Source organism: Prionailurus bengalensis, chromosome E2 (genome assembly GCF_016509475.1).
Source record: "Prionailurus bengalensis isolate Pbe53 chromosome E2, Fcat_Pben_1.1_paternal_pri, whole genome shotgun sequence".
Taxonomy (NCBI): Eukaryota; Metazoa; Chordata; class Mammalia; order Carnivora; family Felidae; genus Prionailurus; species Prionailurus bengalensis.
The window spans coordinates 58300771-58326586 of NC_057352.1; the positions used below are offsets into that span (position 1 = coordinate 58300771).

Sequence of the window (25816 nt, forward strand, 5' to 3'; positions counted from 1 at the left end):
TCCACCACTTGGACCACTTTTTATTGATAAACAGGTACACACGTTAAAAGCCTCACACCGAAGCCGGACACACGCGCCCACCGCGGACAACGGATGTGCAGACACAGTGCGACTCCTGGCGGCTCGCCGCGTCTGGGCCCCTGGGGCCTGTCCCTCTGGTGGGGACACAGCCCCTGCCCCGGGGCTCTCAGTCCGTCTCCGGGACATGACATCCCTCCGCTTTGCTCGCCCGGCTACAGCTGCGTGTCTCGGGTAGGTCCCCCGTGGATCTGCGTCAGCAGGGGCGGAAGCCTGACTAGGACAGGGTGCGGGTTCGTTAAAACCCAAACCCAAACCCAAACAGCTCACGGGTGAACGGAAAGGCGTAGAAGCCGGGAGGGGAACACCGGCTCTCGTCAGCGTGCAGGCAGGCTTGGAGGAGAGCCTCGGGCTTTGTCAAGGACCGCTTCGTCCGGAGTCCCACAAAACAGGTTACAGACCGGGCAAGTTTAAGGCGAGTCCCCACGGAGGGGAGCTGTTTGCTTTCTGATGGAAGTTTAAGCTCTGCACCAAAGGTCCTACTGGATCGCTTGGGACGTGGGTGGAAAAACAAACATGAACGACACAAAAAATAAAGCTGTTGCCGTCCTGAATACTCTGCGAGTGACTGAGGCTCGGGGTCCCGGGGCTCTGTCTTGGGGTCCCCTCACGTCCTCCGTGCCGCCCGTGTCTCTCTGCGAGTGTCTGTGGCCATGCCCGCCCCCCTCCACCCCCGGCAGCAGCATGCGGCCGCACGGCGTACCCGGCCGCCACGAGACTTCTCACCAAAGTGCCGCTAGGACACTCCTGATGTGGCTGGAACAAAAAAAAACATCAGTTCCGAGGCCCTCACGCACTCGGGACCTGGAAAATAAAGTCAAAACAGGAGGGCAACGAAGGACCACATGGGAGTGATTGTTCTTTGGATCAAGACATTCTCCAAAATGCAATACATTCATAATTCATGACAAGCCCCAGGGGACAAGGGTCCCGAGGCAGCTCTCCCCTCATCCCTGAAACCTCGGATTCTGGAAAGCAGCTCGCCGGCCGCACGCAGCTGTTACCTGTTAGGTCGCCGCAACAACACCGCCCATCTTGCGCACGCGCACGCGCACACACACGCAGACCTGCCGACAGGGTCGAAGCGGCCTCTTCGGGGCAGTGGGCGCGTGCCGAAGGCCACCTTCACCGTTCAGTGCACAGATCGTTTGCAAACTCAGTGCAAAGTATCGAAGCTCATCGAGACCAAAGTATTTTCTGTGTCAGGGCCCCTCCACGATCAAGGGCGCGCACTAATGAATCCCAGGGCCAACAGGAACGCCCTGAAACCGTTAAGCTGGAGAATTCTCATTCACTGGATTGACTTTTTTTTTTTTCCTCTTCATGACTGAAAAAAGCAGCTTTAGGACACAGGATTTTAATAACCCATGTAATACCCCACACAACCTCTTAGAAAACGCAGTGTCCCGAACCAGAAGCCTAAGTGTGCAGGAAGGTCGTGACACTTCTTCACGCGGCCACGTACCTTCTGTTAGTCGGACAGGCGGAAACCGGCCCCCGGTCGCTGACGTGGGCAGTCTGCGATCTGTGACTACAAACATAAAACTGCTCGCTGCAGGCAACCGGTCTGTCGGTTCCGTTCGCCCTACTGGTCACAGGTGAGCTGCCGCCGCCCTTCCGGACTCGACTGAATCCCTTCGCGTCCGCCGAGGGGCCTCAGACGGAGAACTCTGGGCCTCCTTTCCTGGGTCTGGTCTGCGGCCGCCCCAACCGGAAGCCGACGAAGGGGTTCATCCAGAGGAGCGAGGGGGGCCCCCCGAAGACAGACCGCATCCCCTCCCATCTCAGCCTCCGCTCCCACGTCGGCTTCTCACTCTTCAGCCTCTCGATCTCCTGGAGGCAGAAAGGAGAGCAGGTGGGTGGCAGGCAGCACCGGCAAAGCCCCCGACACGCGCGGGTCGGGCCCCGCGGTCACGGCAGAGGAACCGCCACAGTGTGGGATCCGGTTCCGTGGGACAGCCACGTGCTCAGGTGACGTGTGGCCTCGCGGTCAGCAGGGCAGACCCTCCTTGCCGGGCCAGCCCCGCGGCCTCCTGAGTGCATCCGGGCCGCAGCCACGGGCCAAACCAACATGAGACACGGCCGGCCGGGGGCCACCCGCATATAGTGGTGGCAAGGCGGAGCGCGTCCTCTGGGCCGGGGCACCGGCCTTCTTTCCGTTTGTTACACACCTTTACCCAGTGTCTGCCCTAGACCCTCCAGGACGGAGGCATGAAGGCCATCGGGTCCCTGCCCCCACTCAGCTGGTCTAGGGGCTGGGTCTCCCAGAAACCGGGAATCGGCCTGGCTCTCTCTGCCCGGCTCTGCTGACTCTCGAATCAAACTGATCTCTGAACCTGCACGGCGCACAGACAGGGGAATGACCAACACAGGGAGCCCGCCGCAGCTTACGGAGACGGCCCTACCTCCCGAGTTAGTACACTCGCACCCGCTGTGGCCGCTGGCCTTTCCCACTCACTCAAGCCAAACGCCGGGCGAGCGCAACGGAGAAGGAAGCGTACCGTTTCGTCATTGCATATGGAGTGAATCTGGGTACCAAACATAACCGCGGTGAACGTGAAAAACAGAAGACCCTCAAGGCACAGGAGGATCAACAGGATTACAGTCACCGGAGGCGAGAAGTCACTGCATTCTGTGAACGAGAGAGAGCGGGCCGTGAGAGGCCACCAGAGCACAGCAGCCCCCCAAGCACGGGACGGCCCAGCGGCTGCGCATAGGAGCGTCCTCGCGGTGCCGGCCCCGAAGCCGGCGCGGACGGACGGAAGGGCTCATCCGTAAACGGGCACGTTCGCCGTTCACCACGGGGCGGGGGCGGCCACCCCTCCAGGCACAGACCCACTCCACCGTCTCTCGGTCAGCTTCCCCGTCACCCCAGGTTCCTGCTAAGACTGCACGTGCACGCTCAACTGCGTACTGACCTTCAGCGAGAGCTAGGGGAGGGGACAGCCCTGCAGGCCCCCCGGGGGTGAGTCTGTCTGACCTGCCGGCCGGTCTGGGGTGCGGCAGTCAGCGCCCACCTGACTCGCTCCTGCCGCGCTGTGCTTTGGGGGTCCAGTGACGCGAGGACCACACGGAACAACCCCCAGCTGGCTGACCAGAAAGCAAACGCAAGGTTTGGTGGGAGGATGCTGACTTCCAGGCAGGCTCCCACTCTGCAGAGCGACTCAGCACCAACTACTTCTGGACTGAGGAAGGACGATTCTGTGCACGTGGCTTCGATCCACGAGCAAAACAGCGGTGTTAAAACCCGTATTTCTTCCTAAAGGAACTTGTCGATTCCCGTAGCTTTTCCCTTTCCGCCTGACGGCGGGCACTTGTGGGAAAGAAACCCACGCCGAGCTTACCGGTCCACTGCCCTCGGACACAGGAAATGAACTGGAGGCCACAGAGGATCAGAGCGTGGACTGAGGACAGAGCTATGTACATCTGGAACAAGACAGAAGCAGATTAGCACTCAGGGAGCGATGACATATTTTAGGAGCAAAGGCCACGTCGGCGTGTCGACCCTGTCTCGTTCGTCAGTCACAATTAAGGACGGGAGGAATCAGTCCCAGCGGTTGCCGGCTGCCCACCCGAGGTCACGATGGACGCGGGACGCGTTTCGCCCAGCTGTTAGCACCTGTGACTCAAGGCGTCCGAGCGAGGACGAAACCGCGTCCAATACCTAAACTAACACGAGCAGACACACCTGCCGGGGTGCGTCCTACCCACCGCGGCACAGTTTATCACGCGGGTCCCGGAGAACCTCGTCAGACGGGAGAATAAGTTCGCCTGCTCCGGGCAAGGCTCTAGTTACAGACTCAAGACGAGTCGGCACGCGAGGACTTTGACTCACAGTGAAGAGCACGAAAAACCTCTGGTTCTTTTCTCCCACGCAATTGTTCACCCACGGGCAGTGATGGTCCATCTTCCGAATACATCTTTTGCAAATACTGAAAAGGAGAAACCTGTCGGTGTTCCACGTGCTGAGAACACACGACCCCAGGCCGCGCATCCGACGCACAGAACGTGGTGCTGGGAAGAGGCCTCTGGGAAGGGGCTCCTGCTCTGGAGGAGGGGCTGTCGTATTGGCCACGGCGAACACGGGCTGCTCTGGGCAGGGGGTGCTCTGGGGAGGGGGTGCTGTGGGGGGGCTGCTTGGGGTAGGGGGCTGCTCTGGGGAGGGGGCTGTTCTGGGGATGGGGTGCTATGGGGGGGCTGCTCTGGGGAGGGGGTGTTATGGGGGGCTGCTCTGGGGCAGGGGACTCCTTGGGGCGGGGGTCTGCTCTAGGGAGGGAGTGCTATGGGGGCGCTGCTCGGGGCAGGGGGTGCTGTGGGGGGGGCTGCTCGCGGCAGGGGGCTCCTTGGGGCGAGGGTCTGCTCTAGGGAGGGAGTGCTATGGGGGCGCTGCTCGGGGCAGGGGGTGCTGTGGGGGGGGGGCTGCTCGCGGCAGGGGGCTGCTCTGGGGAGGGGGCTGTTCTGGGGATGGGGTGCTGTGGGGGTGCTGCTCGGGGCAGGGGGCTGCTCTGGGCAGGGGGTGCTGTGGGGGTGCTTCTCGGGGCGGGGGGCTGTTCTGGTGAAGGGGCTCCTCAGGGCAGGGGGCTGCTCTGGGGAGCGGGTGCTGTGGGGCCGCTGCTCAGGCACGGGGCTCCTCGGGGCGGGGGGCTGCTCTGGGGAGGGGGTATGGGGTGGCGCTGCCTGGGGCGGGGGTGTGGGGGGGTGCTCTCCGGGGCGGGCCCTTCGGTACCTGCAGTGATGGGCACGCTCAGGCTTGATGCAGCAGCACTTGGGACACTTGTAGATCACCTCCCCGGGCTTCAGCTGCAGACTCTCCACGTGCTCCTTAGTGGCGTTTCCTTTGGGCACTGCCCCCTGTAGCGGGACAAGAACATATTTTGGTTCCAGGGAAGGAAAGCTCAAAAACAGAATCAGTGAGCGCACGCGCTTCGGTCTGAAATGCCGTCAGATGATGCGCGATGCCACGGCCGCCACGTGAAGTGCGGCGATGTGACTGTCCCTCGGGCAGGACCGGAAGTCACTTCCCACGAAAAGTGGCATCTGCATTCACATGAACTCGAAACACCTTCTCACCCTTTCTGAACCGGTCAGTCGCCTGAGGCTTTCCTGGCTTTACGCAGAACACGCCGGAGGCGAGGCTTACTCGTCAGGCCTTCCCGACTCAAGGGCGCTGCCTGTCCCCGAAGGGCGCCAGCGTGTTCTGTGACACCCTTCCCTGTCACCGCGCTCTCACGGGCAGGGCTGACGTGACCGGGGTGGCCCAGAGTTTCCCCATCAGCTGCAGCCGGGCAACCCTCACGGGACGCAATCAAGAAGGACCTTCTCTCACGTCTGCGAGGCTGCGTCACGCGCCCGGGTCTGCCGGCCTCGCCACGGGCGCTCACGCACGCATACCTGCCAAGTGCATCCCTGAGACGGGATCGGTGCCGGCCGTGGGGAGGGCCCCGCGGTGGGAGGGCAGGGGCGGGGGTGCCCCACGGGCTGGCCAAGGCGAAAGACGGCAAGAGGCAGAGCGCCAGCGAGGCCCGGGCAGCGGCCACCGGGGGCTGCGCAGTGACCACACGTCCGCGGGACGGGACTCCGGGAGCCACGGCGGGGCGCACGAAGAAAGGGGACCCGCTGGCGTGGAGGAGGCTCGTAACGGTGGCAAGGTGGGAACGAGGTCCCCTCTCCCACCGGCTGGCGCCACGGAGCCTGCACCTCGAGCAGAAAGGCACGCTGGGAAGGGCAGGCCGGGGCCACGGAGGGAGCGCAGACCCGAGGAGACGCGAGGCAGCAGTGAGCAGTGGCGGGGACGGCGAGGGACTCCTCGAGGCCCGGGCACAAGAGCCGAAGCTGCGTGGGGCAAGGGCTGACCTAATACCCGTGCACCAGCAGGAGGAGCCCAGCCCTCCCTGCTCCTCAGCTCACCTCCCGACACACGAGCACTCGTCCCTTGGCCATGCTAGCACTGGGAAGCTGTTCGGGTCAGGAGCCTAGTGTTTCCTGACACTACAATTTTCTCCTTAACAAAGATTTAAAAGTGAAAGGTTCAACACATTTTGGCTTTGAAAATTTAAGTCAGGATGTTAATTTTAGGGGATTTACGTACCACAACCTGGGGTCTTTCATCAGGTTTCCTCCACCCATCCGGCAGTCACAACGCTATATGGATCTTACAAACCCCGCGACGTACACGCTCCCGGTGACAGTTCAGTGTCACGTGTTTCCATAGTAGGAGGCAAGGGACCCAGTTTTAAAACTCCACACACCTTCATTTTTACGAGGCAGACATGTACCCTTCCCCAGTAAAAACTGTGACCCACTGCCGTACCGTTCTGAAAAGCAGACACCCCAACAACCACCCCTCTTTTCCAAGAGATCCCTTAGGACTGTTTCCTGACAGAGGGACAGCCGCACGGCCCTCACGCGGGGCTTAACGGCTGGGGGCCCCCACTGGTGTTTAGGGCGTCTTTCTTCTGGTTCCTGGCCCAGAACCCCGGGGAGGCGACGACGCTCTCGGGGCCTCGGGAGGCCCTACGCCGATTCTGCGTCCCTGTCCCTCTCCCGTATCTTTCCATCTCATCCCAACTCCCTGTCACGCGTTCTGGATCCCCAAGACCTAGCCAAGGGGCAGCTGAGAACGGGGCTTTCCCCTAGAGCTACATACTCATTTATGGATCTCCCAGGGCGCAGGGAGCATGTGAAAACAGGCACAGGGGTGCAAGCTGGCAACTCCAGAGTGCAGTGAAAGCCTCAAGACAAAGGCCCGGGTGATGAAAATGTCCTAAAACTGACTATGGTGGGGGTTTCACAGCTCCGGATAAGACCCACTTAACTATGCACTTTAAAAACGTAAGTTTTATGGTACACGGATTAAATTCGAATTAAAATGCTGACATCCGGGGCGCCTGGGTGGCGCAGTCGGTTGAGCGTCCGACTTCAGCCAGGTCACGATCTCGCGGTCCGTGAGTTCGAGCCCCGCATCGGGCTCTGGGCTGATGGCTCAGAGCCTGGAGCCTGTTTCCGATTCTGTGTCTCCCTCTCTCTCTGCCCCTCCCCCGTTCATGCTCTGTCTCTCTCTGTCCCAAAAATAAATAAAAAACGTTGAAAAAAAAAAAATAAATAAATAAAAATAAAATGCTGACATCCAAGGCCCCAAACTCCTCCTTGACCTTGGAAGGCCCTCCCTCTGAACACCGCATCCAACGTTCTCTGTAGTGACCCGACCAGGAAAACGAATGTGTCCGTGCAGGACAGACGCAGCGTCCTGCCCCCACCTCTCTACCACCTCTCCTCGGCTCCCCCCAGCCTCCTTGGGGCTTCCTCCAAGGGTGGAGACCTTTTTCCGTAGGAGGAGGGGGGCGGGGATAGGAGCTGGACCGCAGGGCCCAGGAGCAGGGTTGCACTCCCAGAGGGAGGCTGTGCTGAGTCTCTGACGGACATCAGAGTGGGCTGCGGTCAGAGACTGTGAGGTGAGGCTACAAAGTCGCTGGGAGGCCATGCATCTGAGTTCGTCCCACAGCGCCGCTCCCGGCTGCCCACCCGGCCGGGTCTATAATGCTGCCCTCTGCCCAGGACCCCCACCAGGCAAGGGACCGAGTGAACAGAGCAGGGAAAAGCCCCGGGATCTGAGCTCAGACAGCCAGAGTCGCATCAGCGTCCACGTAAACCACGCTCTGCGGACTGATCAGTATCGCTTCAGCCTCAAACTCATCTCATTTATAAAAAAATCTGTACAAGACATTAACTTCTCAGTCTTTTCTTTGGACAGAGCCACCAACAGACACGAGCCCTGAAGACTGTAATTCACAAATCAGGAGCCCCCGCCCCCGAGGTTTAAAACCACTGTTTTAATGCTGTCGAAAGAACCTGTTTTCAAATGAAGCTCCACAGGGACCACAAGCACCCGGCCGTGCACGCCGATGGCCAGAATGTCTCCGCTGAGCCTGCGGGCCCTCCTGCCCCACACAGCGGCCCTCCGCGTCCCCTCCGGGCTCTGCAGCAAGCCTGGATCCAGGGTCTGCAGGGGACTTCTGGCTGAGCTGTAAGGGCCTCAACCGCTCTGCTTACCTAGAGGAGGTCTCACACCTCAGAGAAAGAACCTCAACCCCAACGCACAGGTTCTGAATCCAGCGGCCTTCGGGACGTCGGGGACCGATGGGAGTTCACAGCGTCAGGTCTTTATTCTGAGGGAAATCGCTCCCACACGGAGCCCAATACAGCACCTTGGTTTTGTCGACACCGCACAATACACCCGGGTCGGGCTCCCTCCCTGACCCCTGAGCCTGAGCCGAGGACACCTCGCTTGCGCAGTCACTTCCTCCCGGGTCAACGACCCACACCTGGTGGAACCAGTGCGGTCACTGAGGAGCTCTCCCTCCCTGCCGCACAGACATGCAGGACCTTGACCCTCTCCAGGCTAGAAAGATGCTAGCCTCGGCTTCTGTGTGTAATTACAGAACAATTAGCAAACTGTGAAGCTAGAAAGAACTTAGAGATCGTATCTAACCCCAATTTAGCCCACTGAAGTTCAAGTAGCTGTTTCTGGTCAAAAGGCAACGGAAAAGATTAGTTACGTGGTGAAATCTAGAACCAGATCTCCCAGCTGTCAGTCTGATCTGCAGAGAAACAAAACACTTAAACCAGGAGGGACTTGACAAATCACTCAGGGACACCTTTACATTTGCACAAACAGCCCGATGGGATGGATTTTCATTTCTGCACAGAGACCCCACTTTGAGCAATGTTTATGCTCCAGTTCAGACATGAAACAAGCAGGGTGCCTGCTGGGTGCGGACGGGGAGGCGCGTGACTCCTGATCTCGGGGTCACGAGTTTGAGTTGCATGGTGGGTGTGGAACCCGCTTTACATAAAGAAATAGGGGCGCCGGGGTGGCTCGGTCGGTTCAGCGTCCGACTCGACTTTAGCTCAGCTCATGACCTCGTAGTTCACGAGTTTGAGCCCTGCGTTGGGCTTTGCCCTGACAGTGTGGAACCTGCTAGGGATTCTCTCTCCCCCTCTGCTTCCTTTCTCCACTTGTCTTTGCTCGCACACTCTCTCTCTCTCTCTCTCAAAATAAACAAATAAACTTAAAAAAAAAAAAAAAAAAACCAACACAAAAATGCTACACGTCTATACGAGGAGTTAATAAAAGCCCGAGGCCAGAGGAACAGCACCTTCGCCACGGGGTCTGTGGTGCCCCACGACCAGACACGAGAGGGGATGAAGGGTGACCGTGGGTACTCACGGGGTCTGTGAGCATGGTTCTCAGGTGGGACGACAGGGCCAGCACCGCTAGGCAGTTAAAAAGGACTCCGTTGACCACAGAGTACCAGAAGTCTTTGGAAGGCAGCAGCATGACGAAAGTCACCACAAAGTCCGCATAGACGACCAGGAGCCACGTCATGACGGCACAGATCATGCCGCAGCCGTCGCGGATGAACCAGACCCTGTCGGCCACGTCAGCCTCGGAGGAAGAGGATGACGAAGAGTCGTAATTGTCGTTTTCGGCCAGGAGAGGATGATGCTCGACATCCCGGAGCCGGTGTCCTGATGACGGCATGGTGTCCCCGGGCACCCTAGGAGACGGGACAGAGCTGATGAGGCTCGGGGGGGGGGGGGGGGGGGCACGTGCACACTGGTGAACCGGACGGGTTAGTCTGCTCCGGACCATCTCGCGAGACAGTCCACACACAGCAGAAAAGAACATTAACAACGGAACAAGACCTGAACTTTAAAATCTTTCACCTCGGGGACTAGTTTACAGCCTATGACACAGTACACCCCACGGCACGAGTGACCCCGAGGCGCGCACAGCCGCCGAAGGCCAGCCACAGCCACGGACGAACAGAGATAAGGGAAAGAAGAGGCCGGATGCAGCCTCCCAGCCGCAGTGGAGACCAAGCGAGTCGTGCCACAGCCGCCACCCTCGCCAGCAGGCCCAGGCCGTGTCTGTGCGGAGGCCCTGGGCCCCCGTCCGCTCAGGACCCCCGCGTACGGTGCGCTTCTGTGTCCCCTCCATCGCCCTGAGCTCTATGCTGTTTCGGGAGGGCACTCCTCTCTGCTTTCACGTCTTAACACTCTCGTTCCCTCGTTAATCCATTCGCTGAGCCGTTCTCGGACACCTCTCCCGCGCTTCCCACGCTGCCTGCTACAGGACAGCGCGCGGGGTGTGAGCGGACTCCGGAAAAACCCGGACTCTCCTTGGCCGGCTCTGGCTGCCGCGCTAATGCACGCCCCGACAGCGACCCGAGCGGCTGAGCGCTCGTGATCGCGGTGGGGGAGGGGGGCTGGGGGTTCGCTTGGCCTTGGTGTTCATGCACGGGAAGGAGAAACACCCACGGCCTTCCGTCAGGGGCCCTGAGGACGCTCAGCGTGGGAGCGGGAGCGAGGGCACCGCCGGGCCCCCACGGGCCTACAGATGGGCACGGCTCTTCCTCGGAAGCAACTGCGGCACAGTGATGACAAGGACGAGCCGACGGGAGGCAGGTCGGTGCACGGGCACGAGACCAGACCCGGTTTCCCTCAGGCCATAAAATAACCCCGCTCGCAGGTCGGACACACAATGCTTGAAGGTTTTTTCTGAGTGACACACAAGAAACTGAAGATCAAGAGAGCGTGGACAGACCACAGCCAGCCTTCTGGCCTGTCGGGGCTCCTTCCCAGGGGTCCACGCCGTGCAGACGAGCTCCCCGTGCCCCTCTCCCCCCAGCAAGCCGTCCTGACAGGTGCCGTTCCCCAGAGGGGCACACTGGGAGAAGGGCTTTGGCACACCTGACGTGAGCATCGGAAGACGGCGCACACCCCCGGTGCAGCCCAGTTCTGTCAGTGCCCGGGCAGTGACTGGAAGCTTCAACCGTCCCTGGAACTCTCAGGGCCCGCCCACCGGTGCTGCCTGTGGCGTGCAGACCCCCTTCTGCCTTAAGGGAGCTCCTGTGCATCTCCCCTCCTTGGCGGGCTCTCATGAAGGGTCCGGCCTTCTCCCCGTGTGCCCGTCTGCCGCGTGCAGGCTGTTGGGCCCCCGGCAAGGGCATGTTACTCGGCAGATGCAACACCAAGAGACCGGTCCCTTTCTCAGATTTAAGTAGTTTCATAGCGATTTCCATGAAAGAGTCTTAGCGCATCGTCACTATACATCGGCCTTAAGCCGGAGAATCCCTGCGACCGGCCTCCGTTTTGCTCCACGGCCGCTCCTCGAGCAGGACGCTCCCCGTGACGAGCGGGCGCTTGCTCGCCGGACAGCAAGACAAGAAGCTACGGGCCAGCCTTGCGCCAGAGCGCATCTGGGCAGTCGGAGAGCAGGGCCCGGCGGGTCGTCCGGAGGCACGGCGCACCCTGGGCCCGTCCCGCTCGGCCCTGCCGGCAAGGTACCGGTGACAGGCGTGCTCCTGCAGGGGAAGCCGCAGACGCACGGACGCCGTGGGAGGGCGCCGATGTGCCACGGTTGTCAAATCCGCCGAAGGCCACGGGAAAAGAACCTGACAGCCCAAAGTCACTTCGTGTCCAGGAAAACCAGCACTGAACACGGCAGGGCGCGGCCGGCTAGACCGGGTGCTCGGTCACCGGCTGCACGAGCCGGCGTTCTGCCGAGTCACCGTGTTTACACCACAGGAAGGGAGGGGAGGAAGTGAAGAAGCCATGTAGATGCTGGAAACGGGACAGCAGACGGGACACCGCCTGCAGCCGCCGGGGCAAGGGCGCCGCCCCCTCCCCGCTCAGAGCCCCACCGCCCTCGTCTCCAAGCCCTGACGGCCACCTCTGAGGGAACCCGGAGGCAGCGCGATCGAGCGACGGGCGAGCCGGGGGCGCACCGCCATCATTGGACTTTAGCGGCCGATTTAACGGGATGCCGTCCAGGCTGCCGCACCTGAGCCGTTTATGCTCACGTTAGGGACAGCGGTTTCCCAGAACGCGGCAGGTGGCACGGCAGGTCGCCGCGACGTGTGGGGACTGCCATCCGGGCGACGCTTCCCGTTAATTCTCGCCCGGCGCTCACCTCGTCTGCCATACGGATCGCTCACGGGTTCGCGTCATGGAGCCCCCTCCAGAGGCGGCGAGCGAGCCGAAGCCCACAGGTCAAAGAGTGACCGTCTATACCGCACAAACCGCCCCGTCAACGAACGCAGTCAGGGTCGGCAGGGCCCCTCGCTTACCTCACAAACGAGCTCGAAGCATTACTTGAACATTTTGCGTCTTTTCTTCAGGATGTGAAGGTGCATAGTGTCCTATGTGACGGGATCTGAAAGACAACAAGATCTGATGCGAAAGGTTACTTCTCTTACGACTGAAGTACACGGCATTTCTTAGGCCGTGATTAACTCGGGGAGCTGTATAACCAACATCACACTTGTCACGTAAAGTTCCGCTACCCGGAACCACCCCTGACGATGAAGTCATCGCTCCTCTGCATTTCCACTACTAGTAAACTCTGAAGTGATTCACGTTACACCTGCCCCAGGATTAAATGCGAGTTTAGAAGCCCGAACCTCTTGAGAAAGATCCCCAGGGAGAATCCAGGCCACATCCGACCAGCCTGCGTTTCAAAAGCCGACAACGGTTTTAGCGGCCACAGCAGGAGAATCACAGAGAAAACGGGAGAGAGCCAGACCACGAGGGGAGAGGTGCTGGACAGGGGATGCCGGGCCCACGGGGAGGGAGGGAAACAGGGAACCGAGTGAGGACCGCCTACTGGAGGAAAAGACCGCCCCCCCTTGGCGTCTCCCTCTGGCTCCCGGTCACCCGCGGGCGGCAACCAGACGTGGCCTCTGTAGAAGCACTCGTGTGTGGCCCTGAGAAAAAGGGCCTGAAGATAACAAGGTGGGCGGGACCCCCGACATAAACAGTCTTTATTCCCAGCACGAATCTTTTCATTAGGTTTTTTTTTCAAGCTGTCCATTTATTTCCAGTCTTTCTGAAATATGACTGGCACGCACCACTGTGTGCGTTCAAGGAGGACAGCCTAATTCTTTGGCTTACACGTGGGTCAGATGCTTTGAAAAAAGCCCACACGGGGCTCGCGAAAGGCTAGAGCCCCAGAAAGAAACACAGAACAGGCAAAAGGCAGAGAGAGAACTTAAGAAGAAATAAGAAATCGTATCTGTGAAACAAAAGAGGAACATTCTGAGAACTTCCTAGTTACTGAAAATAAAAATGGTGACAGAATTTTAAAAACAGGATCGGACAGGAGAGTGAGGAACTCTCCCAAAAGGAGAGCTAAGCGACAAAGAGAAAGAACTCAGGAGATAGCACAAAATACAGCCGGCTGGCCCACCGTCCCGGCGCCTGTCCGTTCTTTCTCCCGTGTCCTTCCAATAGATTATTCTGCTCAAGCAAACCCTCCGTCGGTGCTGTCTTCCGAAACCAAAACCCCTGACTAGGACAGCGGGAGGCTGGCGTGCAAGTCGGGGAGGAGGAGGGGCCGGGGGTCAGGAGGCGGGAGGCACCTCTCCCGGGGGCCCCCCAGTCCCTGCCACCAGTTAGACGCTCCAGAGCAGAGCGAGGCTGCTCACTGTCCTGCCTTAAGACTCCTCAGAAGCCACTTCCCCCTCAGCACCTACCCGACGACCCCCCTGCCTGTCCTCCCACCTCCACCCCGGCCACTGTCCCCTAGCACCTTTCCAGCCCTGAGCCCCTTCTGAGGAACAAATGTGGCCGTGACTCCAAAGCTGCTGAAACTAATGGCGGGGGGGGGGGGGGGGGGGGGGGGGGGAGACTTTTAAAATACGGTATTTATATACAGTAACTTTGTTCACATAGCTATGCGGTAACCAACAACTATTAATATGCAATGATACTTTGAACTGTTTTCAGATAAGCTTACGTAATAATGTTTTAAAGTAAACCTGGCTTTGCAAAATACAAGACTGCTCAGAGGTCACGTTTAGAGCAGCATCTCTACAATGAGACCAAATCCCCAATTACTTGTATATATTTTAAAAAGTAACCGACGCAGCAACCGCTTCGAAAAGAAAAGCGGCCTGGCACTTTCTCCCAGTTAAACACCCACCCTATGACTCAACAATTCCACTTCGAGATATTTACCCAAGAACGCTGAATGTGAACACAAACATGGACAGCACTGTTCATGCAGCTTTATTCATAATCTTCCGGACTAGAAACAATCCAAATATCCAGCACCAGGAGGCGAATAAACAAACTACGGCACAGGCACATTCTTGCAACGGCACACTTCTCAGCAACAAAGAGGGAAAAAGCTACTGATAACCTGCAACACCGTGGCTAAATCCCAAAAACCTGCCATCCGCAGAAACTGTTTACTCAACACCTCTCTGGAGGCAAGGGAAACGAAAGCAAAAACGAACTATTGGGACCTCATCAAAATAAAAAGCTTCTGCACAGAGAAGGAAACTATCAGCAAAACTAAAAGGCAACTGACGGAATGGGAGAAGAGATTTGCCAACGACGTATCAGATAAAGGGTTAGTATGCAAAGTCTATAAAGAGCTTATCAAACTCAACACCCAAAAGACAAATAATCCGGTGAAGAAATGGGCCAAAGACATGAATAGACACTTCTCCAAAGAAGACATCCAGATGGCCAACCGACACATGAAAAAAATGCTCCACATCACTCCTCATCAGGGAAATACAAATCAAAACCCACTGAGATACCACCTCACACCTGTCAGAACTGCTCACATGAACAACTCAGGCAACAACAGATGCTGGCGAGGATGTGGAGAAAGAGGATCTCTTTTGCACTGCTGATGGGAATGCACGCTGGTGCAGCCACTTTGGAAAACAGTAGGGAGGTTCCTCAAAAAACTAAAACTAGAACTACCCTACAACCCAGCAACTGCTGGGTATTTATCCAAAAAAGTTAAACTAGGTATTTATCCAAAGGATACGGGTATGCTGTTCCGAAGGACCACATGCACCCCAATGTTTACAGCAACGCTATCAACAATAGCCACAGTATGGAAAGAGCCCAAATGTCCATCGATGGATGAACGGATAAAGAAGATGTGGGGTATATATACAGTGGAGTATTACTCGGCAATCAAAAAGAATGGGATCTAGGGGCGCCTGGGTGGCGCAGTCGGTTAAGTGTCCGACTTCAGCCAGGTCACGATCTCGCGGTCTGTGAGTTCGAGCCCCGCGTCGGGCTCTGGGCTGATGGCTCAGAGCCTGGAGCCTGTTTCCGATTCTGTGTCTCCTTCTCTCTCTGCCCCTCCCCCGTTCATGCTCTGTCTCTCTCTGTCCCAAAAATAAATAAACGTTGAAAAAAAAAATTAAAAAAAAAAAAAAAAAAAAAGAATGGGATCTTGCCATTGGCAACTATGTGGCTGGAACTGGAGGGTATTATGCTAAGTGAAATTCGTCAGAGAAAGACAAATTATCATATGACTTCACTCATATAAGGACTTTAGGATACAAAACTGATGAACAGAAGGGAAGAGAAGCAAAACTAATATAAAAATAGGGAGGGGGACAAGACATAAGAGACCCTTAAATATAAACATAGAGAACAGAGGGCTGCTGGAGGCGTTGTGGGAGGGGGATGGGCTAAATGGGGAAGGGGCTTAAGGAATCTACTCCTGAAATCGTTGCTCTCTCTATGCTAACCAACTTGGATGTGCGTTAAAAAATAAAGACATTAATTAAAAAAAAAAAAAGGTTCTGCCATCTACATGGCCCTTGAAACCAGGCAACATGAATTTATTTTGAAAGAATTCAAAGTGGGTTTGAACACAAGGGGAATGACTGAGAAGAGCCAAAGGTACCTTCTCGGCTGTTGGAAATGCCCCGGATCCTGAGAGGGACATAGCATCTGTCAAGACAAAAGTCGGGGGGCGCCTGGGTGGCTCAGTCGGTTAAGCGTCCGACTCCGGCTCAGGTCACGGTCTCGCTGTCTGCGAGTTCGAGACCCGCGTCCGGCTCTGTGCTGTCGGTTCAGAGCCCGGAGCCTGCTTCGGATTCTGTGTCTCCCTCTCTCTCTGCCCCTCTCCTGCTCATGCTGTCTCTCTCTGTCTCAAAAATAAATAAAAACACGTAAAAAAAAAAATTTTTTTTTAAACTTAAAAAAACAAAACAAAATAAAACAGGGGCGCCTGGGTGGCTCAGTCGATTGAGAGTCCGACTTCGGCTCAGGTCACGATCTCACAGCTCGTGAGTTCGAGCCCCGCGTCGGGCTCTGTGCTGACAGCTCGGAGCCTGGATGGAGCCTGCTTTGGATTCTGTGTCTCCCTCTCTCTCTGCTCCTCCCCCACTCACGTTCTGTCTCTCAAAAATAAATAAACATTAAAAAAAAAATTAAAAAAAAAAAACAAACAGCCAACAATCAACAGTGCGCTTAAAATTGTACATTTCATCACACATTAATCCCGCTTCACTACGAGAATGAACGGGAGGAAAACAGCCAGTGCGAGTTCATGTGCCGGGTGGGAAAGGCCAAGTGAAGCCAAGCTCCAGCCAGATGTTTCCTCCAGAAGCTGCGCTCAGGAGCCAAGACGTCTCGGACAAGACGTCCCTTCAGACAAAGTTCTTGGCCTCTTCCCTTGCTTTTTACCTTGGCTATAAGCAGAAAATGTGTTCTCAAGTACAAACTGAAAACAAATGAACGAAAGACATCGGTATTCCTTGGTGATGAGTTACTACAAAAAAGAATCAAGAGGGGCACCCGCTGGCTCAGCGAGTGGAGCGTGTGACTCCTGATCTCGGAGTTTTGAGTGCGAGCCCCATGCTGGGTGTCGAGAGTACTTAAGAAAATAAAATCTAAAAAAAAAAAAAAAAAAAAAAAATCATGATATAATTACTTTCTCTATTGCAATAAAAAGAATGTCTACCCTAGAGTCTGGTATTCATGTTTATATTACAATGCTGTTTAAACTCATTATGGCTTTAGTATTCATACACCCACTGATGACCTATAAAAAGCAGGAATAAGCGACTCTCTGCCTCAGGCACAGAAGCAGCATATGAAGCAAACACAAGCCATGAAAGATCTACTGAATTCAAACGTGGCGGGGGGCGGGGGGGGCGGTTCCAACACCATCCCCTCTACACCAGGCCCCCGATGCACAAGCACAGACGGGAGCTTTAGCCCACAGGAGTTCACAGACCAGCAGAGGTGGCAGTCGGGCTGGTAAATAATATGCTAAGTGTCACCCCCAAATCAGGAGCCAAGTGTGACGGGTGAGAGGGAGGACGGCAGCTAACTCTGTCTGGAGGAGCCAGGGAAAGCGTCAAGAAAGCAAGGGGACCGCGTGGTGGGCCGTGACAACAGGCAGGGCCCAGACAGGAGAGAAGAGTGTGAGAAGACCCGGGTGGGAGAGGCGCACGGTGTGCCACGGGGCCCCAGGCCTGGGGAGAAGGAGGGTGGGGAGAGGCAGGGGGGACGGGCAGACCGGGGCCACTTCCGAGGTGCTCGGAAGGGCCCGTGGAGGAGTCTGGAAGCCTGGACTCATTCCGCCGGAAGGGGAGGCACCAGTGCTTTGTGGACAGATGCTTTAAGATGGAATTGGCAACAAGGTGAGACGCGGGTGGAAGGGGGCTGCTGCGGCCGAGAGCAGAGAAGGCGCAGGCCGGGGCCAAGAGGGGGCAGGGCCTGGGCGCCCCCATCTCACAGCCAGGCCCAGGAAGAAAGAGCACAGCAGGGACCGACAGCACGGGGCAGCGGGGGCACAACACAAGGACGCGACAGGGACTCGGAAACACTGCTGCCCCGGCCGCTTCTTCTGCGACGCGGGAGCTGCAGACTCAGGGCGAGAGCCCGAGACCGGGACTCACAGACCTACAGGCACCTGTGGAACACACTGGCGGACAGTCCTCCGCCCTCCCCCTGCCCCGACCTAGAGACCCCAGCACAGAGGGGACGAGCAAAGGGGGACCGGACGTGACCACCCGAGGGGCCACAGAAGTGTGGGGCTAGAGCCCTGGAAGGGGTCCAAAGAGCCAGCAAGGGCGCCAGAAGGGCCGGGGAAGAGCAGGCAGGCCGGAGCAGTCAGCCCCAGCGACGCGGGCACTGGAGGAGCCCCTCAGGGATCTCGCCCTGGCAGGTTCAGTCCAGGGCCACGAGCCTGGGAGAGCGGGTGGTGGGAAAATTAGAGAAGCGCCTTCCAAAAGTGCCGGGACGTCCAGGATCTGGAAGCAAAAGCGGAGGGGATTCTGTTTCTCAGTTTCCGCTCTCGTGCACCATCTCCTACGCTACGGTAATCCTAAAGAGGCACGGCAGGCCCTCGCATAACACGGGGTTGGGGACGGCATCCCCACAGACAGTCAAAAACCTGTGGGTAACTTCGGAGTCCCCCGAGATCGAACTCCTAACAGCCTCACGATGACGGTAACGGCCAACGAACACAATTTTTGTACGTATTCTTATGACGAAGCACGCACGAGAAAAAGTGTTAAGAAAGTCCTAAGAGAAAACACATTTACGGTATTATATACCGTATCAAAAAAATTCACACGTAAGTAGCCTGCGCGGTCAAACCCGGGCTGTGCGGGGTCCCCGTTTGCACACGGGCCGCCTTGGACCCGCAGGGGCTCCACGCAGGTGTCACCAAAGTGCATCTTGGTTTGACTGTGCCACGCTTTTAAAAGCCTACCACGGCCCCCAAAGTGATTTAATGGAAACAGAATGAATTATTTATGGACAGTTGAGCCAATTAAGATATCAGACCAAGAAAACATAAGCTAAGAGGCCTCGCCATGCTTACTCCTGTTTCTTTTTTCTTTCTAATTCTGTACTTCTCTGAACTTTTCTTGCCACTACAAAAGTAATTTAGGCTCGCTGCACTTTTGTGTTTTGAAAGGATGAGGGTCCAAGCTTGCACACTCGGGGGGACGATCCCCCTTCCTGAGAAGGAGGAAGCAACAGTGGGGCAGGGGGTCTATGGAAAACCATGGAGATGGGCTGAAGCTAAAGCCGTTTACACCCCACAGCACTGTTTTCTGAGCAAAGAGTAACCAGTGGGCTGTGGGTGTTACAAGTGCAGGAAGCCACCGAGATCGGGGAACGGTTGCTGCAGGGAGAGCAGCCGAGCAAGTGGTGGGCCCACGAGGTGCCGCAGACCCCCACTTTCTAACAACGTGATGGGACCGCTTTGCTCTGCCGTCCAAGAGCCCAGCTCAGCACCCACAGGCTTACGCGGGGCTGGAGAGTAGCCACGATGACCGATGATTCGATGGAAAACCAGGTGTCCAACAGGTGTCAAAGGCAAGGCCTGAGCTGAAATGACCCGTTGTGGAATGCAGGAGGAAGGGGAGAAGCCTGACAAGCCAGTTGGCAGAAAATTCTAAGGAGCTGGAGGTCCTGGTGAGACTACGAACCGGGTTTGGAGGAAGTGACAAGGTGGCCAGGTCGGACGGAGGCTGGATCAGCAGGGCAGTTCCAAGAGCTCAGCGGAGGGGCCCTTCGGGATAAAAATAAGTTCCAGCACGTGGCTGTGCAAACAGGCTGCGACCTGAAAAGACGTGAAGGGAAAGGTCCAGCACGTCTGTCCCGGGGCATCAACCTTCATCCTGGATGCTAAGTGAGCCAGGGTGGAGCGGAGGACTATAGGCCGTAGAGTCGTAGCTGTACTTGCTGAAAGAAGGAAAGACTGGAGTGGCCACAGAACGTGCTGTAGTGTATTTACGGCAATTACGTTCTCGAACGTTCCTTCCATCATTTTGCAATCATGAAAGATTTAGTTTGTGCTTTCAAACCCTACCAATAACGTATGCTGTACAAAACCACTATCTTCTCAAATTATTGAATCCAAAGACAGAATATTAACATTTAAGGGGGAAAAAACCCAACAGAATATTAAGCCAAGTAAAGCCAAGTCTCAATAATATGCTGGCACATTATGCACACTGTGACAAGTAAACTTATTTAAGGTTTCTAGGAAGGTCTTCGACACTAAAATACATAACCGCTCTAGAACAGGCCTTGGGTGCTGCCGATCAAAGATGGCAAATGGAGAAACGCACCCACCAGGAGCCAATCTCATGGGTGCACGGGGATGGCGCTGGGTTTTCCTTCTTTCCCACAGGCCACGCTTCAGTCTCTTACTGGGTCCTCCTCTCTGTAGGTGCCTCGGTGGCGGTGCTCAGGCTCAGCCCTGGGTTTTTCCTTTATCTCCGCTCTCTCTAAAGGATCTTCTGGGCTCTCAGGCCCACGAACACTGCTGCTAATGATACACATATCTGGGAAGCTCCGAAACGAACCGTACATCACTGAGTAGATCCTCCCCAACAACCCCCTCCGCCCACCAAACCCTTACGGACCTTCACAGCTCCGTAGGGCGTACCTCCTCCAGTTGTCAAGGTCAAAACATAGGAGTCACTCTTCACTGAACTCTTCCCCCACCTGCCTCCCCCCCCACCTCTTCACATCGAACCCTCCAGCAAGTCCTGTGGGCGCCATCTCCAAAACCAGCCCAAATCTGCCCTCTTCCACCTCCTGCCCAGCCAAACCACGGCCACGAGCCCTCCTCCAGGCAGTCCGCAGGGCGCCTCCCCAGCACTCCCGGTCGGTCTCTACCGTCACTGCCTCCCTCACCCCAGGGCCCACCCCGAATAAGGTTTCACAGATACAAATCAGATCATACTCCTCCCTTACTTAAAACCACCCAACGAGGGGCCTCTGCCGTTAGAGTAACATCCAAAGGCCTCCCTGTGGTCTAAAGCTCTACCTGACCTGGAGCCTGCTGACCTCCCCACCTCACGGGCTGCCACATGCCCTGCAATGTCCCGGCACACCCCCAGGACTCTGCGCACTCTGCACCTGTCTGTGCAGTGAGCTGAGGGGCAAGGAGCGTGCCCGAGAAAACTCAGGGACACGGAGGAGAGGCGGTGGGATCTGGCCGGGGTGGGGGAGGCGGGGGCGCGGTCAGGAGTCTGGGAGCCTTGCGAAAAGCAGTCAGGGAGACGTGCGGAAGGGTTGAGGGGAGAGAGAGAGAAGGGGAGGAGGAGAGAATCCCACACTTCTGGGGGAATCTCCATTTCCAGGGTGTCATCCTGAGCACGGGCTGGATGAGGTGGCCTCAAGGACGCGCTCACCGATATCCCAGAGGTTTCACGGTTATCCCTGCGCGAGAGCCACAGCCTGTCTCTGAAAGCTTTTTCTAAAGATCCCAAAAAGGTAAACGAACCCTCGGGAATTCTAAATCCAGAGACACAAAGAACACCAGAGTTCCAAACCTCTCTTAGGTGTCCTGTCCCAGGGAACGGCTGGACCTGAACCAGGCTGGCGAATCCCAGCCTCTTTCCACATCTTCCTAAATAGGGGTTCCTTGTTTAACATGACGTGAACTCTTCCAACATCAGACTCGCCCAAATCCAAAACACTGGGAACATCTGACGCGCTAACGTAGCTAGCTCTCAGTTGCAAATTAACGACAATGTAAGATATCAGAAAGGCCAATCACTACGCACCCCCCGTGCACCCCGGAACTTTACATACATCATTACCTTGAAGCCGGCCGCTAGCCTAAGAGCAAGGCCCTAATATGAGCTCACTTCAGGCACGAACAGATGCAGCCTTACAGCTACAGTAACCTGCCCGAGCTCACAGCCAGTGAAGGGTGGACGTGGGACCGTTCTGACTCCAAAGCCCATGCTCTTCCGTTAAAATACACCGCCTCCCAGAGCACTTGGTGTTAGAAAACGCATTCTGTAACGAATAAATTGAATTAGGGAATATGGAACTCTAAGAATTCAAAACATTTCAACACAGAACTGATACTGTAAGAGCCTGTCTCGAGAGACACTGGCGGCCTCTCTATCCTGCCTGCCCCCTGCTTACTGGGTGCTGTAAACAAACAGCACCCTTTCCAAAGCACCAGCTAAACACAGAGCCCTCCTCTCCTCCCACATACCGGGAGCACTCCTCAGGCAACCGGTATTTATTAAGTCCCTTTCGCCCTCTAGACACACAACCCCTCCACCCCTCCCTACAGGCTCGAGGACACCTCCCGCTTAGGGCTCGGCCCCTTCTCTTCCCACCTTTCCCACCACCAAGTTTAGGCACCTCACCTCGGGCAGGTGCCTCTGCAGGATCCTAATCTCCACGGTCGGTCGCGAGGCCCAACCACCCTCCGTGCAGCTGCAGGAGTCATCACCAAACCTCACCCGGTGCGTCAGAGTCAGTCTGGTCCAAAAGCTTTCAGCCTTGCCCACGGCATTCAAGGCCCCACCGAATCTGGCTCCCCTTCCTTCTCAGGCGTGGTGCTCACACTCTCTTCCACACGGCGCGAATGCCGGTTCCCTCACGATGCCCTCTTACCCCTCTGTGCTTCTGTTCCTGCTGTCTCCTCCAAGTTGAGGACTCTCACCCTCTGCTCAGCCAAATTACCCATTGATCAAGCACTTACCAAGCCCCCACTATCTACAGGGGATTGCAGGATGACGTAATTGTTTTCCAAACTCTAAGATGCTGTGCCAACGTGAGGCATTATCTTGGGCCCATTAGGATCTGGATTTTATTAGACAATAGGATTCTAACAAGGTTTTCCAAGAACGGAATAAAACTCAGTGGTAAGCAGAGCTAAGATTAGCAAGACAAAGACATGTTTGTAGACAGAGGCAAAGCAGTCAGTGAAAGAGAAAAAAAAATCAAAGAGGCAAAAGTAAGAGGAAATGACTGAATGCCGGTCCCGAAACAGGCTGACCAAAGAACAGACACAGAGTTAATGGGAAGAGGGATTCTCTCTTCCTCAGAAGTAAAGGAAAGAAAAAGACTGGTGGACACTGGGAGATATTTTAGCTAGAAAAAAAAAATCAAGGTTGAGCGAATTCTCCCAGTGGCCTCTGTCTCCTCCATGCTCCAGAAGGTAGCCATTCATCAGTGGTAAAGCAAAAGAGTGTACTTTTAAGTAGAAAGGGACCATGAAAGAAGGAAGGGTCCTGTGTAATAAAAAGTTTAACCTTGCCCCAAAGGAGGTCTGGCCTTTGTCCTCGGCTGACAGTCTGATTTCGGGTGGGAGCTGGCCACACCATTGAGACCAACAAGGTGGTTCCGAGGGGGGCTCTGGGGCACGCAGCATCAGCATGGCAACTGATGAATCACCCAATTATGCTTATGAAAGGGAACCCCAAAGAAGACTCAAAACACCACGGCTCCTCTGAGTTTCCCTGGCTGGGAGTGCCCCGCGCGTGCGAGCCGTCCCATCCATGTGAGGAATGAGACGCATTCTGGATCCGAGAGAGATCCGAGAGAGAGCCGTCCCATCCGAGAGAGGAATGAGACACATTCTGGACCCGAGCTTCACCCTGGCTCCTTCCTCAGACTCTGAGCCAGAAGCCTCTTCCCTTGGCTGATTTTAATCTTTACCTTTTACTTGTAAAAAAGCCTCGACTGTGCCCTAACAGCTTTCAGCAAGTTCCGCGAGTCCTTCTCAATTAACAATCAAAACTGAAGGTGGTTGTGAGAACCCCAAAACTTGCAGCTGGTGTCAGAAGCGAGGGTGGACTGACAGGACCGTTCCCTCTAAACTCTGGAAGTGACCCACTCTCACAGTCGACCTAAACACGTCTCAGATGCCGCAGCTGAATGGTCATGCGGCCAGTTGTGAATACTGACCCTGGACACTGGCTTTGGGGACACAAGGGACTACAATGAGTGTCCACACTTTATGCTCTGCTCTAGTGTTTGACTTTTTATACAAAATAAGCTGTATTATTTAAGTTAACTTACTATTTTTTTTGAGAGTGATAGAGAGTGGGGGAGAGGCAGAAACAGAGGGAGGCTCGAGCTCACGAGCGGTGACATCGTGACCTGAGCTGAAACCAAGAGTCGGACGCTTCACCGACCGAACCACCCAGACACCCCGAGCTGTATTATTTTTATAATTAAAAACACTGTTTTTAAGGAACATAATCCCTAGGAGCCACTTCCGGAAAATTATCCGGTAGATACTCTGTAGACTTGCCCCGCCTGCAGGGGAGCCGGGAAGCTCTCAGATCATCGGTTCATTCCAAACACATTAGGTTCCAATGCAAACTTATTTCTAGTCCCACTGCCTCAAATTACGGAAAACGATACTATCGGTAAGGGTCTCGAGCCTGCAGGTAACACTTTCAGTAAGAAAGCAGAAACGTATCCATACTTTTGACTGAATCCAGACTGCTCTTAACAAAGTTCCTTTTCATTCTGTTCCTGCTAACACTTGTCCTTTTCTAGAAGGGGATTTCTGCTTTTATCATGGATGGATTAGCATGGCTGCAACGATCCAGTTTGCTCCCTGTAACCTGAGGCAGGCTCTGAGCCACTGGTGGCAGGAATATTTCTGTACGCGTTTTACGCCCTTTGCTGTGAGCCGAGACATCCGTGCGAAGGGTTCCTTCCGATGGCTGTCGAATGACTCCTTTACGAAGCTACCTTTCGCGTCATCTTGTCCTCAAAAGTCAAGGTGAACCCACCGGTCTAACTCCCAGAAATACACAACGCCCAACTAACCTCAATAACCCGAACCCTTCTACCTCGAACACCTCCCAGGGTGTTCAAGGAATGCAATTCAACACTTCTGTTCCACCCCGTTTGTTCAAATACCCCAAGAGCTTTTCCCTTTAGTCGAGTTCTGACCTCCTAACCAGCAAGCTTAACAAGGTGACCTCTTAAAAGGTGACTGTAGGTGAGTTCAGGTTGTAAAACAAAGAAATGAAACTCCTCGGCTGTGAGGGGAAGAGTGTAGGGAGAACTGTGTATTGATCCAGGTTTCTAGACCACCTGAGACCGTAAGAGTAAAATAGATTAAAATAGATACATACATGAGCAGCACGGACAGACACTAAGCAGACTCACTGCACAACTGGTCACGACAGGAAGCATAAGGAGTTGGTTACTGGTAAGCTAGCAAAGTGTGTCGGTCCAACAGCAGAGACACTTAGTTCCAGCAGCAATGACGCCTCGCGAGGGATGAACCTTGGCTGCAAGAAAAGACGCAGACGTTGACCTGAAGGCTGACCTGATCGCCCCAGATGCCCAGTCCGGCAACCACCCTCCCCCGCCGAAGATCGTTGATCGGGGGAAGGGAAGATCATCAGGAAGATGGGCGAAGAATGAGAGAATAATTCAAACTTTTCAGAAAGAAGGGGGGAACAGGAGCATTCGAGAAGCCACGGGCGAAGTTCAAGAAAGCCCTTTGTAATGCCTGGCTATAAAGCACTCTTTACAGGTTACAGAAAGGTTTTATAGCCACTCTCCCTTTTGGCTCTAACAACAACCCCGTTATTAGTTTACGAGAGGGGGAAACCGCGGCTCGGGAGAGCTAAGTGTCACGCCCAAGGTCAGGCGAAAACCTGGGGCTGCGATTCGGGCCGTATCCCGAGAGATCAAGAGTGACAGGAGACACCTGGAAGGGAAGGCAAGCGCAGGCACAGAGGTGGCACAGAGGTGCCCCCGAGGAGCTCGGGAAGGTCGCAGAAGCGAGGCGTCCGGAGGAGAGGGCGCAGGGGGGCCGAAGGAAGGGCGGGCCGGGGACAGGGAGTGGCCGGGAGGCCGGGGTGTGAGCAGCCCGCCCGGCCCCGGCCCGGCCCGGCCCGGCCCGCCGCACTCACCCGAGGCCCGGGCGGGGTCGCCCGGCGCTGCGGCTCCTCCCGGCCTGCGGCGGCGGCGGCGGCGACTGCAGCGGCCGAGGCAGGGACGCATCATGCGGCCGCGCTCATGGCCGGGCCGGAGCGGGCCCCGCGGCTCGGCTCGGGCACGTCCCGCCGGCCCGGTCTGAGGGAGGCAGCCGCCGAGCGGACACGAGAGCGCAGAGCCCTGCCTGGGGAGCCGGGCGGCGCGACCCCCGGAAGTGAACCCCGCGGGGTCA

General features: G+C 56.2%; 1 protein-coding gene across 4 annotated transcripts; it reads right to left on the reverse strand.

The window, feature by feature from the left end:
• Positions 1-25816, reverse strand: ZDHHC7 (zinc finger DHHC-type palmitoyltransferase 7). Of its 4 annotated transcripts, XM_043599798.1 has the most exons (10): positions 25560-25807; positions 24771-24929; positions 21474-21675; positions 12210-12295; positions 9305-9635; positions 4805-4929; positions 3914-4010; positions 3423-3504; positions 2580-2710; positions 1-1911 (listed from the first exon to the last, which is right to left on the reverse strand). In XM_043599798.1, exons 5-10 carry the CDS (start codon positions 9617-9619, stop codon positions 1735-1737), a joined length of 927 nt encoding a protein of 308 aa, XP_043455733.1. In that variant the 5' UTR covers positions 9620-9635; positions 12210-12295; positions 21474-21675; positions 24771-24929; positions 25560-25807; the 3' UTR covers positions 1-1734. The 4 variants fall into 4 exon arrangements, with proteins under 4 accessions (XP_043455733.1, XP_043455732.1, XP_043455734.1 ...); XM_043599797.1 differs by lacking the exon at positions 21474-21675; XM_043599799.1 differs by lacking the exons at positions 21474-21675; positions 24771-24929 and having other exon boundaries at positions 25560-25816.